The sequence below is a fragment of the Somniosus microcephalus genome, chromosome 28 (genome assembly GCF_052327205.1).
Source record: "Somniosus microcephalus isolate GS21.2 chromosome 28, FLI_Smic_1.0, whole genome shotgun sequence".
Taxonomy (NCBI): Eukaryota; Metazoa; Chordata; class Chondrichthyes; order Squaliformes; family Somniosidae; genus Somniosus; species Somniosus microcephalus.
Genome location: NC_141014.1, coordinates 9,623,766 through 9,638,929, shown reverse-complemented (window position 1 = coordinate 9,638,929; position 15,164 = coordinate 9,623,766). Strand labels below are relative to the sequence as shown.

Below are 15,164 nucleotides of genomic sequence, written 5' to 3'. Positions count from 1 at the left end.
GCAGTGACTAGTGGGGCACCGCAGGGATCTCATTGAAACTTATAAAATTCTAACAGGACTAGACAGACTAGATGCAGGAAGGATGTTCCCGATGGCCAGGGAGTCCAGAACCAGGGATCACAGTCTAAGGATAAGGGGTAAGCCATTTAGGACAGAGATGAGGAGGAATTTCTTCACCCAGAGAGTGGTGAACCTGTGGAATTCTCTACCACAGAAGGCAGTGGAGGCCAATTCATTAAATATATTCAAGAAGGAGTTAGATATATTTCTTGAGGCTAAAGGGATATGGGGAGAAAGCAGGGACAGGGTACTGAGTTTGGATGATCAGCTATGATCTCATTGAATGGTGGAGCAGGCTCGAGGGGCCGAATGGCCTACTCCTGCTCCTATCTTCTATGTTTCTATGTAACTGTGAGGACAGTAGCAGGTCCTGAATGTGCAGTGAAATGTCCGGTTGTGACGGCGCAGAGGCATGGGAAGCAGGGCAGCAAAGAAAGAAAGACTTGCATTTATATAGCGCCTTTCACGACCTCAGGATGTCCCAAAGCGCTTTACAGCCAATGAAGTACTTTTTGAAGTGGAGTCGCTGTTGTAATGTAGGAAACGCAGCAGCCAAATTGAGCACAGCACGCTCCCACAAACAGCAATGTGATAATGACCAGATAACCTGTTTTTAGTGATGTGGGTTGAGCGATAAATATTGGCCCCAGGACACCGGGGAGAACTCCCCCCTGCTCTTCTTTGAAATAGTGGCCGTGGGATCTTTTACGTCCACCTGAGAGAGCAGACGGGGCCTCGGTTTAACGTCTCATCTGAAAGGCGGGTTTGTAATGCTGGGGCTAAAGTAGGGTGTTGCAGGGCTGCACAAGAGAGTAAGAGAGCTGCGAAGGGAGGTCGGACCTTGGCAGTCCTGGTGAGGTTGTTAAATTTCTTCCTGCACCGCTGCCAGGTCCTGGGTGAAATGCTGCAGCATTGACCTGCTCTGCCATCTCTCTCCAGCGGGAGGATGTTCCCGATGATGGGTGAAACTAGAACTAGGGGGCATACTCTTAGAATAAGGGGCTGCTCTTTCAAAACTGAGATGAGGAGGAACTACTTCACTCAGAGGGTGGTAGGTCCATGGAATATGCTGCCCCAGAAAGCTGTGGAAGCTACATCATTACATAAATTTAAAACAGAAATAGACAGTTTCCTAGAAGAAAAGGGAATTAAGGGTTACGGGGAGCGGGCAGGAATTTGGACATGAGTCTAGGTTCGGATCGGTCATGGCCCTGTGGGTAGCGGAGCGGGCCCAGGGGCCGTGTAGCCTGATCCTGCTCCTGTTTCGTGTGTCTAACTCTGTTAGATTCAGGAGATAGTCCTGTGATAGTGGATTGGCGGTTAGGATCAGATCAGCCATGATCTTATTGAATGGCGGAGCAGGCTCGAGGGGCCGATTGGCCTACTCCTGCTCCTATTTCTTATGTTCTTATGTAACATCAGAGGGGAAGAGGCACTCCTTCTTGCTGTTCACGTGCTCTGTGAGCACCGCCAGGGCACCATTAGAAAATCTGCGGCGTCTTGGACCAAAGGTATTTTGTCAACAGATTCAGAAATTTAGTTGCCACTAACTAGTATTGAAAAGTGCACTTCCCCTTTAACAGGCGCAGGATGCCTTTAAGGAGCCGCAGCCCCATCTGATTTCCCGCCCTCCCAACCAGCGAGCTGCCTGTCGAGAGCGCAACGATCATTGGCAGATCGCTGATTACATTTAAATTTTAATTATTCATTCTTGGGATGTATGCATCGCTGGCAGGACTGGCGTTTCTTACCCGTCCATAGTTGCCCTGAGAAGCTGGTGGTGGGCCGCCGCCTTCAGTTGCTGCACGACAATGGATTGGGCCTTCCGCCAGCATCATTGGGAGGGTGAAGTCACTGAGAGACTGGGAGATACACCAGGGAGAGAGTAGAGTCACTGAGGGACTGGGAGATACACCAGGGAGAGAGTAGAGTCACTGAGGGACTGGGAGAATCACCAGGGAGAGAGTAGGGTCACTGAGGGACTGGGAGAATCACCAGGGAGAGAGTAGAGTCACTGAGGGACTGGGAGAATCACCAGGGAGAGAGTAGAGTCACTGAGGGACTGGGAGAATCACCAGGGAGAGAGTAGAGTCACTGAGGGACTGGGAGATACACCAGGGAGAGAGTAGAGTCACTGAGGGACTGGGAGAATCACCAGGGAGAGAACAGAGTCACTGAGGGACTGGGAGATACACCAGGGAGAGAGTAGAGTCACTGAGGGACTGGGAGAATCACCAGGGAGAGAGTAGAGTCACTGAGGGACTGGGAGATACACCAGGGAGAGAGTAGAGTCACTGAGGGACTGGGAGAATCACCAGGGAGAGAGTCGAGTCACTGAGGGACTGGGAGAATCACCAGGGAGAGAGCCGAGTCACTGAGGGACTGGGAGAATCATCAGGGAGAGAACAGAGTCACCGAGGAACTGGGAGAATCACCAGGGAGAGAGTAGAGTCACTGAGGGACTGGGAGAATCATCAGGGCGAGAGGAGAGTCACTGAGGGACTCGGAGAATCACCAGGGCAAGAGGCGAGTCACTGAGGGACTCGGAGAATCACCAGGGAGAGAGTAGAGTCACTGAGGGACTGGGAGATACACCAGGGAGAGAGTAGAGTCACTGAGGGACTGGGAGATACACCAGGGAGAGAACAGAGTCACTGAGGGACTGGGAGATACACCAGGGAGAGAGTAGAGTCACTGAGGGACTGGGAGATACACCAGGGCGAGAGGAGAGTCACTGAGGGACTGGGAGATACACCAGGGAGAGAGTAGAGTCACTGAGGGACTGGGAGAATCACCAGGGAGAGAGTAGAGTCACTGAGAGACTCAGAGAATCAGTAGGGAGAGAACAGAGTCCCTGAGGGACTGGGAGATACTCCAGGAAGAGATTAGAGTCACTGAGGGACTGGGAGAATCATCAGCGAGAGAACAGAGTCACTGAGGGACTGGGAGAATCACCAGCAAGAGAGTAGAGTCACTGAGGGACTGGGAGATACACCAGGGAGAGAGTCGAGTCACTGAGGGACTGGGAGATACACCAGGGAGAGAACAGAGTCACTGAGGGACTGGGAGAATCACCAGGGAGAGAGTAGAGTCACTGAGGGACTGGGAGAATCATCAGCGAGAGAACAGAGTCACTGAGGGACTGGGAGAATCAGCAGGGAGAGAGTAGAGTCACTGAGGGACTGGGAGAATCACCAGGGAGAGAGTAGAGTCACTGAGGGACTGGGAGAATCACCAGGGAGAGAGTAGAGTCACTGAGAGACTGGGAGATACACCAGGGAGAGAGTAGAGTCACTGAGGGACTGGGAGAATCACCAGGGAGAGAGTAGAGTCACTGAGGGACTGGGAGATACACCAGGGAGAGAGTAGGGTCACTGAGGGACTGGGAGATACTCCAGGGTGTAGGGAGTTTGCACAGGCGTGTTTGGTCAGTCAGCTTTGCCTCTGACTACCTTCTTTGAGCGGTTCGAATCGCTCGCCCCCTGGGTTCTGGACACCGGACTTAGATACAGGCAGCGATACAGAAAATCGAGTAGACAAGTGGTTTGGTGTAAAAGGACCAAGATTTTATTGAACTGAAAAATTATAACGATCTTACACGAGAAAAGTACTGGTACAGCACACTACAGACATAAAATGCTTATACTTAAAGGGAATGGGGAACACACGGCACAATCGAGGGAAAACAACTATATTAGCAATCCCCTTAATTCCCACCCCTTATACAGGAAACTTTGTGATATCCGGCACCGACGGGACTGAGCTGTTGCCGTCCCATCAAAACTGCCGGACAGACCAGCGCTAATGTTAAAACATACGGAAGCTTTTGAGCTCCATATCTAGCAACAAACCCACAGCTTCTAAACAGTCAGCCGTAGCTTGCAAGCGTCTCTGTAGCTAAGCAACAGCTTTAGCTAGACCTTGCAGAGCCTGACTGGTGAAAAAAAAGCAACGAAAAGAAAAAAAACTTACTGAACCGACTCCTGAATTTTGCCGGTGGCTCGAGCATTCCGGACAGTTAACCTCTGGATAAACCAAAGTTTCCTGTACCTAACTAGATTAGACTATGAGGGGCCAGAACTTCATGCTCACCAATCCAAGAACTTGTTACGTTATAAAAACCACAGTTGAAGGTTTTGGGTTCACTCCTTGTGCACTCTGTGGCCTGTCGACGTCACGTGGTTCCAGCGCGCTGCAAGGGTGCCGTCCAGGTAAAATACCCCAATATTAAAGTCCCTGCCTTGGTATTTTACCTCACAGGACGGGCTCTTCTTCAGTTGATGTTCTTCCTTGGTTGATCCTGTTGGGTTGAATGAGCTGGACTGAGGGCCCGTTTATTCGAAGCCCCACGCAGTCTTCTTCATACAACCCGCCCTGGTTGTAATCTGGCAGCGAGTTGAGAGGCAAGAGGCAGGAGAGAAGAGGCAAGAGAGAGAGTGGCTTCCTGATGGGCCCATAGTTATACCCCCATCAGGAGCCCTTATCTGCGCGCCAAATCAGTTCAGTCCTTTGTCTGATTTGGGTGACCTCGTTTAAATGTTTAAAAACGTTTATAAAAATGACCTGTAGAGTGATAGTCGTTATGTCTAAAGTAGCCTCGAAACCCTGGCCGTTGTTAAAGACAAGTTGTGAATTGCTCCCATTCAGGCTTAATGTCCCTGGTGAGCGGTTCCCGATTTAAAATGCGGAAAGCCTAATGGCTTGATGGAGCCCATTCCAACTTAATGACTGGAATGTACAGTCTTTTGTTCATTTTATCAGTCCTTACAAAATCTTTGATTTGCTTAAAACTTGAACTCCTTGACCTGCTTGTTTTGCAGAACCTTTGTTTTAAAATCCCATTTGGCCTGGTCACCAGGTTTACCGCAGCCATTTTGGGTACCCTGGTTTTAAAATCAAGTCCATCCAGGGTCCCTTTTAATTAATAATAACTTCGGGGAATGTTGGAATTTTGAGAACCTTACAAGGGAGAGAGTAGAATCACCGAGGGACTGGGAAAATCACCAGGGAGAGAGTAGAATCACAGAGGGACTGGGAAAATCACCAGGGAGAGAGTAGAGTCACTGAGGGACTGGGAGATACACCAGGGAGAGAGTAGAGTCACTGAGGGACTGGGAGATACACCAGGGAGAGAGTCGAGTCACTGAGGGACTGGGAGAATCACCAGGGAGAGAGTAGAGTCACTGAGGGACTGGGAGATACACCAGGGAGAGAGTAGAGTCACTGAGGGACTGGGAGAATCATCAGGGAGAGAACAGAGTCACTGAGGGACTGGGAGAATCAGCAGGGAGAGAGTAGAGTTACTGAGGGACTGGGAGAATCAGCAGGGAGAGAGTAGGGTCACTGAGGGACTGGAAGAATCCCCAGGGATAGAGTCCTGCCCATTGCCCGCTCAATCGGCGCACCATACCAAACTCAACCCTAAAGTATTTGATTTGATTTGAAATAAGACAGATCTCCCAGGAACATCCAGTAGGGACTGTCCCTGCAGCCGGAGACTGAGAAACGGTCCCCATTACATAAGAATGATGAAGGGTTTTTAGGAACAGGCAGAAAACCCCACCAAGCTTGACCCTCTTTAATAAATCGACCCCAGGTCCGTGCGCTAAATGGCCATTTCTCATTCCAGGCACTCTCTTGTGTCCCTGTGTCTCTCCTAAGGTTTGCGATTACGATCTTTCCTGTTTATCGAGGGCTTCTCTTTCTTTCCCACAGGTTTCCCTCCTGTCATCACCCTCTGGGATGTCAATGATGACCAGGTTTCTGATGTTATTATTTCGTTCAGCTCCACTGGGAAAGCCCAGGACCAGCAAGGAGGCCTCAGAGCACAAGGTAATTTAATGCTGCATGGAGTATTTCCTACAGCACTGTCAGTACTGTTACTACCCGGACAGGATCCAGAACGCTTTGTCATACACCTTGACTCAATCAATTAAAGTCACTTTGTCCCAATAATCATGCACTGGACATCGTAACCAAGCGCAGTGAAGCATATCCCACACCAGGCATGGACCCGCAGCCCACATAATCCTATGTTTTATAACTGTCCTTTCCTAAGGACTCAGTCTTGCTGGGTTACAGATCTGCATACTCTGGTTTGTGTTCTACAAGGCTCTCCATGCCGATTCTCCTAGTCCCTCAGTGACTCGACTCTCTCCCTGGTGTATCTCCCAGTCCCTCAGTGACTCGACTCTCTCCCTGGTGATTCTCCCAGTTCCTCAGTGACTCGACTCTCTCCCTGGTGATTTTCCCAGTCCCTCAGTGACTCTGTTCTCTCCCTGGTGTATCTCCCAGTCCCTCAGTGACTTGACTCTCTCCCTGGTGATTCTCCCAGTCCCTCAGTGACTCTACTCTCTCCCTGGTGATTCTCCCAGTCCCTCAGTGACTCTACTCACTCCCTGGTGTATCTCCCAGTCCCTCAGTGACTCCACTCACTCCCTGGTGTATCTCCCAGTCCCTCAGTGACTCTACTCTCTCCCTGGTGTATCTCCCAGTCCCTCAGTGACTCTACTCTCTCCCTGGTGTATCTCCCAGTCCCTCAGTGACTCTACTCTCTCCCTGGTGATTCTCCCAGTCCCTCAGTGACTCTGTTCTCTCCCTGGTGATTCTCCCAGTCCCTCAGTGACTCTACTCTCTCCCTGGTGATTCTCCCAGTCCCTCAGTGACTCTGTTCTCTCCCTGGTGATTCTCCCAGTCCCTCAGTGACTCTGTTCTCTCCCTGGTGATTCTCCCAGTCCCTCAGTGACTCCACTCACTCCCTGGTGTATCTCCCAGTCCCTCAGTGACTCTACTCTCTCCCTGGTGATTCTCCCAGTCCCTCAGTGACTCTGTTCTCTCCCTGGTGATTCTCCCAGTCCCTCAGTGACTCTACTCTCTCCCTGGTGTATCTCCCAGTCCCTCAGTGACTCGACTCTCTCCCTGATGATTCTCCCAGTCCCTCAGTGACTCTACTCTCTCCCTGGTGATTCTCCCAGTCCCTCAGTGACTCTACTCTCTCCCTGGTGATTCTCCCAGTCCCTCAGTGACTCTACTCTCTCCCTGATGATTCTCCCAGTCCCTCAGTGACTCGACTCTCTCCCTGGTGTATCTCCCAGTCCCTCAGTGACTCTTCTCTCTCTCCCTGGTGATTCTCCCAGTCCCTCAGTGACTCCACTCTCTCCCTGGTGATTCTCCCAGTCCCTCAGTGACTCTGTCCTCTCCCTGGTGTATCTCCCAGTCCCTCAGTGACTCTACTCTCTCCCTGGTGATTCTCCCAGTCCCTCAGTGACTCTACTCTCTCCCTGGTGTATCTCCCAGTCCCTCGGTGACTCTGTTCTCTCCCTGGTGTATCTCCCAGTCCCTCAGTGACTCTATTCTCTCCCTGGTGATTCTCCCAGTCCCTCAGTGACCCTACTCTCTCCCTGGTGTATCTCCCAGTCCCTCAGTGACCCTACTCTCTCCCTGGTGTATCTCCCAGTCCCTCAGTGACCCTACTCTCTCCCTGGTGTATCTCCCAGTCCCTCAGTGACTCTACTCTCTCCCTGGTGTATCTCCCAGTCCCTCAGTGACCCTACTCTCTCCCTGGTGTATCTCCCAGTCCCTCAGTGACTCTACTCTCTCCCTGGTGATTCTCCCAGTTCCTCAGTGACTCTACTCTCTCCCTGGTGTATTTCCCAGTGTTCCTCCAATAGTTTGTTCAGATAAGTTACATAACCTGAACTAAATTTTGGGAAGACTGAAGCCATTGCCTTTGGTCCAGCCACAAACTCCGTTCCCCGACCACCGTTTCCATCCCTGGCAACTGTCTGAAGCTGAGCCAGACCGTTCACATCCTTGGTGTTGCGTCTGACATCGAGACCGCCTACTTCCACCTCTGTAACACCGCCCGACTCTGACCCTGCTTCAGCTCTGATGATGATGAAACTGAATCCGTGCCTTTGTTACCTCGAGACTTGACCATTCATGTATTCCCCAGGCCGGCCTTCCATCTTCCACCCTACATAAACTTGTGCTGATCCAAAACCCTGCTGCCCATATCTTAACTCGCACCAAGTAACATTCGCACCACACCAGTGCCAGGCAATGACCATCTCCAACAAGCGAGACTCTAACCATCTCCCCTTGACATTCAATGGCATTACCATCGCTGAATCCCCCACTATCAACATCCTGGGGGTTACCATTGATCAGAAACTGAACTGGACCAGCCATATAAATACTGTGGCTACAAGAGCAGGCCAGAGGCTGGGAATTCTGCGGCGAGTGTCTCACCTCCTGACTCCCCAAAGCCTTTCCACCATCTACAAGGCACAAGTCAGGAGTGTGATGGAATACTCTCCACTTGCCTGGATGAGTGCAGCTCCAACAACACTCAAGAAGCTCGACACCATTCAGGACAAAGCAGCCCGCTTGATTGGCACTCCATCCACCACCTTCAACATTCACTCCCTCCACCACCGGCGCACTGTGGCTGCAGTGTGTACCATCTACAAGATGCACTGCAGCAACTCGCCAAAGCTCCTTCAACAGCACCTTCCAAACCCGCGACCTCTACCACTTAGAAGGACAAGGGCAGCAGACGCATGGGAACATCACCACCTACAAGTTCCCCTCCAAGCCACACACCATCCTGACTTGGACCTGTATCGCCGTTCCTTCACTGTCGCTGGGCCAAAATCCTGGAACTCCCTTCCTAACAGCATTGTGGGTGTACCTACACCATATGGACTGCAGCGGTTCAAGAAGGCGGCTCACCACCATCTTCTCAAGGGCAATTAGGGATGGGCACTAAATGCAGGCCTAGCCAGCCAGCGACGCCCACATCCCATCAATGAATTAAAAAAAAAGTCTCGTTCACCCATCACCCCTGTGCTCACTGACCTACGCTGGCTCCCAGTCCGACAATGCCTCAATTTGTTTTCAAATCCCTCGCTATCTCTGTAACCACCTCCAGCCCCACTAGTTTTCGAGATCTCTGCGCTCCTCTTGCGCGTCCCCGATTTTAATCACTCCACAATTGGCGGCCTTGACTTCAGCTGCCCTAAGCTCTGGAATTCTCTCTCTGAACCTCTCTGCTTGCCTACCTCTCTCTCCTCTTTTAAGATGCTCCTTAAGCTCTACCTCTTTGACCAAGCTTTTGGTCATCTGTCCTGCTATCTCCGTTTGTGGCTCGCTAATGAAACTGTTATCATTGATGACGCTCCTGTGAACCGCCTTGGGACATTTTGCTCCGTTAAAGGTGCTATATAAACACAAGGGGGGAGAAATTGGGTTGAGCCGCAAACGGGGCGCCAAGCTCGCCTGGGCGCCGGATTTTGCGCTGCGCTCGGAGCAGCAGCGATCGCCAGAAATTCAGCTTGAGCGCCCCAAGAGGGACACGGGCGAGGCTCGAGGCGCTCCGCGTCCCTCTTAGGGCGCTGAAACTGAATATCGCAGCGCAACGTGCTGCAGCGCCACACGCTGCGGCACGGCGCACTGCGGTACTGCAGGCCTTCCTCCCATTCTTAATGGGGAGGGGCCTGCACCAGCGCGATCAGAGATCGCGAGTGCCGGCAAAAGAGCCCGGCACCGAGGAGAAGTGCCGGGCTCTCGGAAAACAGCCGGCACTGCCGCGGGGGGCGATCAGGAGGCCGGGGACGGAGGTGCTGGCAGGTGGCCGCCGAAAAAAATGGCCGCCCCGCACCTCCACCTTAATTTGCGCCACTGCCACCACAGGTAGGCCCCGTGAACCGGGCGCCATCTGCGAACGGCGCTACAGAGGCGGTCGCTGCCAAATATCGGGGCGGTAGCGGGGCGCTGCGCACACCGATGACATCGGTGGCGGTGCAGTGCAACAGGCTAACGCCACCATTAGCGCCCCAGCTAAATATCGCGGGAGGCGCGGCCAGTGGCGCTAAAGCCACTGAGTGCCCTCTTTAGGCGTTAACTGGTGGCGCAGCCCACCGAATTTCTAGGCCAAGTTGTTGTTGTGGTTGTAAAGGCAGGTGTGACCTATACTCGTTGGAGTTTAGAAGAATGAGAGGGGATCTTATTGAAACATATAAGATACTGAGGGGGCTCGACAAGGTAGATGCAGAGAGGATGTTTCCCCTCGTGGGGAAATCTAGAACTCGGGGGCATAGTTTCAGAATAAAGGGTCGCCCTTTTAGAACTGAGATGAGGAGGAATTTCTTCTCTCAGAGGGTCGTAAATCTATGGAATTCTCTGCCCCAGAGAGCCGTGGAGGCTGGGTCATTAAATACATTTAAGGTGGAGATAGACAGGTTTTTGCAAGAAAAGGGAGTGAAGGGTTATGGGGAGCGGGCAGGGAAGTGGCTTTGAGCCCAAGATCAGCCATGATCTTATTGAATGGCGGAGCAGGCTCAAGGGGCCAAGTGGCCTATCCCTGCTCCTATTTCTTATGTTCTTATGTACTGAGCTTGGTTTGGTGGACGTGACTCGTCTGTTCTGACCAGTCAAACCACATCTGCTGTAAGTCGAATGGACTGAACTGGGATTAGTAAGAAGACAGTAAACAAGCAACAAGACTGACTCCAGTATAAAGGGGATGAGCTGTGACAAAAGGTTAGAGAAGTTTAAATGCTGCAGTCGAAGGCGGAGTAAATCAGCGAAAAGTATGTCTTTAAATGGTTCGAGAAAATCTTCTTTATATGAAGAGAGATAAATGTTTGGAACAATCTAATTGAATCCACCTCCCAGAGAAGCTCTGGCCGGAGGCCTGACAGCTGGCTGGTAACAGGAGGGGGGCCGGGGTCTGTATTGTGCAGACGGGGCAGCTGTTACACTCGCCTGAAACCCCCCCCCCCCCCTCCCCCAGGCTGCTCCTGCTGGAGACCGCACATGTGTAGCCATTGGGAAAGCGGGCGATGGAGGGAAACACAGGAGCGGGGCCCACCTGTGACTCCCGCTGTGGTGGAGCAGCCTGTCGGCGCTTGTTGTGCAGGCTGACACCCAATCAATGGCTACTCAGGAGGTGGGGGAGAGTTGGCAAGAGGTAAGCTTGCAGAACGGCGGACCCTGTAAACGGCGGAGGGGCTTGTAACTCGGAGAGAGTCGGATCCGCTGACCTCCCCTTTGCTCTTTCCACAGCCACGTTGAAGCTTCACGTGTCGGTGGCGGTGTTGTCGGGGGTGGACGGCAGCGTTCTGTGGACGTCCCCAGCCTCGGAGCGGCTGAAGTTCATCCAGTGCGGCGTCGACGACACAGGAGGAGGGCGGGGTTCTGTCTGTCTACTGGTTGGAGTCAACCATATGCTGAAGGCTGTCAACAGCAGCTCAGGTACACGGCGCCCCAACCCAGCGAGACCCTGGAGACCTGACTCCCAGAACCGAGTGACGTCTCGGTACCTTCACCCGCTTCCCTCTTAATGAAGCTGGCTGCGCATTTAACCAAGCCAATGCTCCGGGGAGTGCTAGGACCTGGGGTTTGTCACCACAGTTTCCTAGAGTCTCAGTGTGACAGGATCCTGTATTGTTACAGTGCAGTCTTACTGTGACAGCCAGTGGCCCAGTGGGCAGTACACTTGCCTCTGAGTCAGAAGGTTGTGGGTTCAAGTCCCACTCCAGAGACTTGAGCACAGAAATCCAGGCCGGCATTCCAGTGCAGTACTGAGGGAGTGCTGCACTGTCGGAGGTGCCGTCTTTCGGATGAGATGTTAAACCGAGGCCCCGTCTGCTCTCTCAGGTGGACGTAAAACAACCCGTGGCACTATTTTGAAGAAGAGCAGGGGAGGTCCCCCCAGTGTCCTGGCCAATATTTATCCCTCAACCAACATCACTAAAAACAGATGTTTGTGGGAGCTTGCTGTGCGCAAATTGGCTGCCGCGTTTCCTACATTACAACAGTGACTCCACTTCAAAAAGTACTTCATTGGCTGTAAAGCGCTGTGGGACATCCGGTAGTTGTAAAAGGCGCTATATAAATGCGAGTCTTTTGTTCTTGAGAGCTGCCTCTGTGTGACAGGACCCTGAATTGTTGCAGAGCAGTCTCCCTGTGCTAAGTAACCACCTCATTCACTATTGTGTTTCAGGAAGTAGCCTGTGGGAAATGAAGAGCGTGTACCGATCCCATCGGACTCCCGCCGCCCCGGCAGTGCTGCTCCCAGACATTGACGGTGATGGATTCGCAGACTTCCTGCTCGGGAGCAGGCCTGCTGCTCTGGTATGGAACCTCTCGCACCCTTCGATGGGCGGAAGCTCAGCGCTCCCAGTAAACTAGCCACAAGATGGCACCCTCTGCAGATAGGCTGTGGGGTCAATCCCCGTTCCAGCCTTTGGGCACACGGGGTAAATCAGTGTGGGGGAGCCTCCCGCTTCTTTGCCCTCACACTGGCGAAGTTACAGCGGATCAGGAGAAAAGCCTCCGCGGAAACGCACCCCTGTAGTCCCGGCTGACAGTCGCATGCCGTACTGATGGGTGCTCGATTGCCAGAGGTGCCGTCTTTTGGACGAGACATTAAACCGGGTGGACGTAAAAGAACCCGCGGCACCATTCGAAACAGAGCAGAGAGCCGTCCCCCCCCCGCCCCCCCCCCCACTATCTGAGCCAGCATCCCTCCCTCAATCAGCAGCAACCAAAGAGCAGATCGGCTGGCCAGTGTTTGTGGGATCTTGCTGTGCACAATTGAGCCGCAGCGTTTCCCACATAACAGCAGTGACCACACTTCAAAAATACCACGTCAGATGTTAAACACTTTGAGCTGTTCTGAGGTGAGGTGGTGCCGTATAAATACAGCTTCTTTCTTTAGCTCAGGGTTGCCCCTTGTCATTAACCCCAAGGTCGCTTTCTCTGACTGGGAGCCCGCCCATCAGCCCCGAGTCAATTAGGTACACTCGAGTGTGTTGCTAGGTGACAGTGAGAATAAAATGATTGTGCTTCCCAAACCTCTCTTGACGTTCAATGATTAGACCAGTCTCTAGGCACATTGTACCCTGCCCCCTCAGTGCTCTGTACCCACTGTGCCAGTCTTCAGAACACCACTGCTCTGATGCCCCTGGTGGCCTGTAGCTTCTTCATTGAATCAGCTGGAGGATGTTATGGGGCTCAGTCTGCCTTCATTCAATGTTCTCCCCTCTCCTAATGAAGTGCCACAGGCACTGGCTGCGTTCTGGCACCTTGCTCCACTCACCATTCTTAGCGTATAGACTTAGACAGTGAGTCCTTTGATTGATTCTAGGGATGTGGGCATGTTGCACTTTTTCAAGGAGGCTTTGAGGGTGTCCTTGAAGTGTTTCCTCTGCCCACCTGGGGCTCTCTTGCCGTGTCGGAGCTCCGAGTAGAGCGCATGTTTTGGGAGTCTCGTATCAAAGCCTCCTTGAAAAAGTGCAACAGCCCCACCGACACTTGGGAATCCCTGGCCCAAGACCGCTCAGAGTGGAGGAGAAGCATCTGGGAAGGCGCCGAACACCTCGAGTCTCTTCGGCGGGAGCAAGCGCAAGCAGCGCAAGGAGTGCACGTCAACCCAAGCACCCCACCCACCCGCCCCTTCAACCACCGTCTGCCCCACCTGTGACAGAGACTGTAGGTCCCGCATTGGACTCATCAGTCACCTGAGAACTCATTTTTAATGTGGAAGCAAGTCATCCTCGGTTCCGAGGGACTGCCTAAGAAGAATTTCTCGGGATGTGGACGTCGCTGGCAAGGCCGGCATTTATTGCCCATCTCTAGTTGCCCTTGAGAAGGTGACGGGCCTTCTTTGTAGCGGTTTGATAGGACAGTGTCTCGCTGGGCCAATTTAGAGGGTAGTTAAAAGTCAACCACGTTGGTGTGGGTCTGGAGTCACCTATAGGCCAGACCGGGTAAGGACGACAGGTTTCCTTCACTAAAGGACGTTCGTGAACCAGTTGGGTTTTGACGACAATTTCTTAGCTTCATGGTCACTTTTACTGATAGCAGTTTTTAATTCCAAATTTTTTAAACTGAATTCAATGCTCAGACTGGGATTTTTTGACTCAGTTCTACTGGATTACTAGTCCAGGCCTTTGAATTACTGGTCCAGCAACCAGCTACAAAGCAGCGCTGGGAGATGTCTGGGAGCAGGGTAGCTGCGTGCCCTTGCCTGGGGAATTGGTGAGCGCTGGGCACGAGGAGTTCACTCGGGGCGGAGCGAGGAAACGGGATCACAAATGAATATCCAAGCCTCGCTGCAGATTGCCCGAATGAACTGTTTCTGTTCCAGACCAGTCGGGTTCGAGACGTGTCCTTTGTCTTTGTGTCAGGAGCAAATGGAGTCCTGATTGGTCAGCCGGTTTCTTTCAACGTCACTGGCGAAGGCAAGCTGATTGGCCCAAAGGCCTACGTGTCTGGCGGAGGGGCGTTCTACATTCTGTTTGGTTACGGTAAGCAGCAGAGAACAAATTGTAACATTTCACGACCGTTCCCCATATGGTTCCTCAGCTCCTTCGTGCCCCTCATTGTGGTGTGACGCCGTTTAGGGAGGTGGCGGATTGCGGCCGGAGTGACCTTTAGCCTATTGCGGTGCGGGTATAACAGTGGACACGCCCAGCCGGTCCTGAGTCAGCCAGGTTGGAAGCAGGGTACCACAGTTGACCTTGGGCCCACTGGGTTCAGTGGATGGGTTGGCAGAGGAGGGAGTTCCTGCTTCTGACCACTAGACACCCAATTGCTGCAATTCCAGGGTCTACGCCCTGCAGAGGGGGCAGCGACACACCCAAATCCATTTGCCGCCTGACTCGCCGAACCAATTGCCGACCAAAGCAAACCGTCGTGCCAAATGGCTCTCCGTAGATACACATCTATTCTGAATGAACTTCGGGGACTTGAGCCCATAATCCAGGCTGATACCCTTGACACACACTGAGGGAGCGCCACACTGTCGGAGGGGCGGTACTGAGGGAGCGCCGCACTGTCGGAGGGGCAGTACTGAGGGAGGACCGCACTATCGGAGGGGCAGTACTGAGGAAATGCTGCACTGTCGGAGGGGCAGTACTGAGGGAGCGCCGCAGTGTCGGAGGGGCAATACTGAGGGAGCGCCGCACTGTCGGAGGGGCAGTACTGAGGGAGTGCAACACTGTCGGAGGGGCAGTACTGAGGGAGTGCAGCACTGTCGGAGGGGCAGTACTGAGGGAGTGCCGCACTGTCGGAGGGGCAGTACTGAGGGAGCGCCG

At 52.8% G+C, this 15,164-nt stretch overlaps 1 protein-coding gene across 1 annotated transcript in view; it reads left to right on the top strand.

The window, feature by feature from the left end:
* Nucleotides 1-15,164, top strand: part of fam234b (family with sequence similarity 234 member B) — a 73,321-nt gene that overhangs the window by 11,682 nt on the left and 46,475 nt on the right. The window contains exons 3-6 of the mRNA XM_085969438.1: nucleotides 5,776-5,892; nucleotides 11,128-11,316; nucleotides 12,068-12,198; nucleotides 14,216-14,375. Coding sequence (XP_085825564.1) covers nucleotides 5,776-5,892; nucleotides 11,128-11,316; nucleotides 12,068-12,198; nucleotides 14,216-14,375 — 597 coding nt within the window. The remainder of the gene's footprint in view (nucleotides 1-5,775; nucleotides 5,893-11,127; nucleotides 11,317-12,067; nucleotides 12,199-14,215; nucleotides 14,376-15,164) is intronic.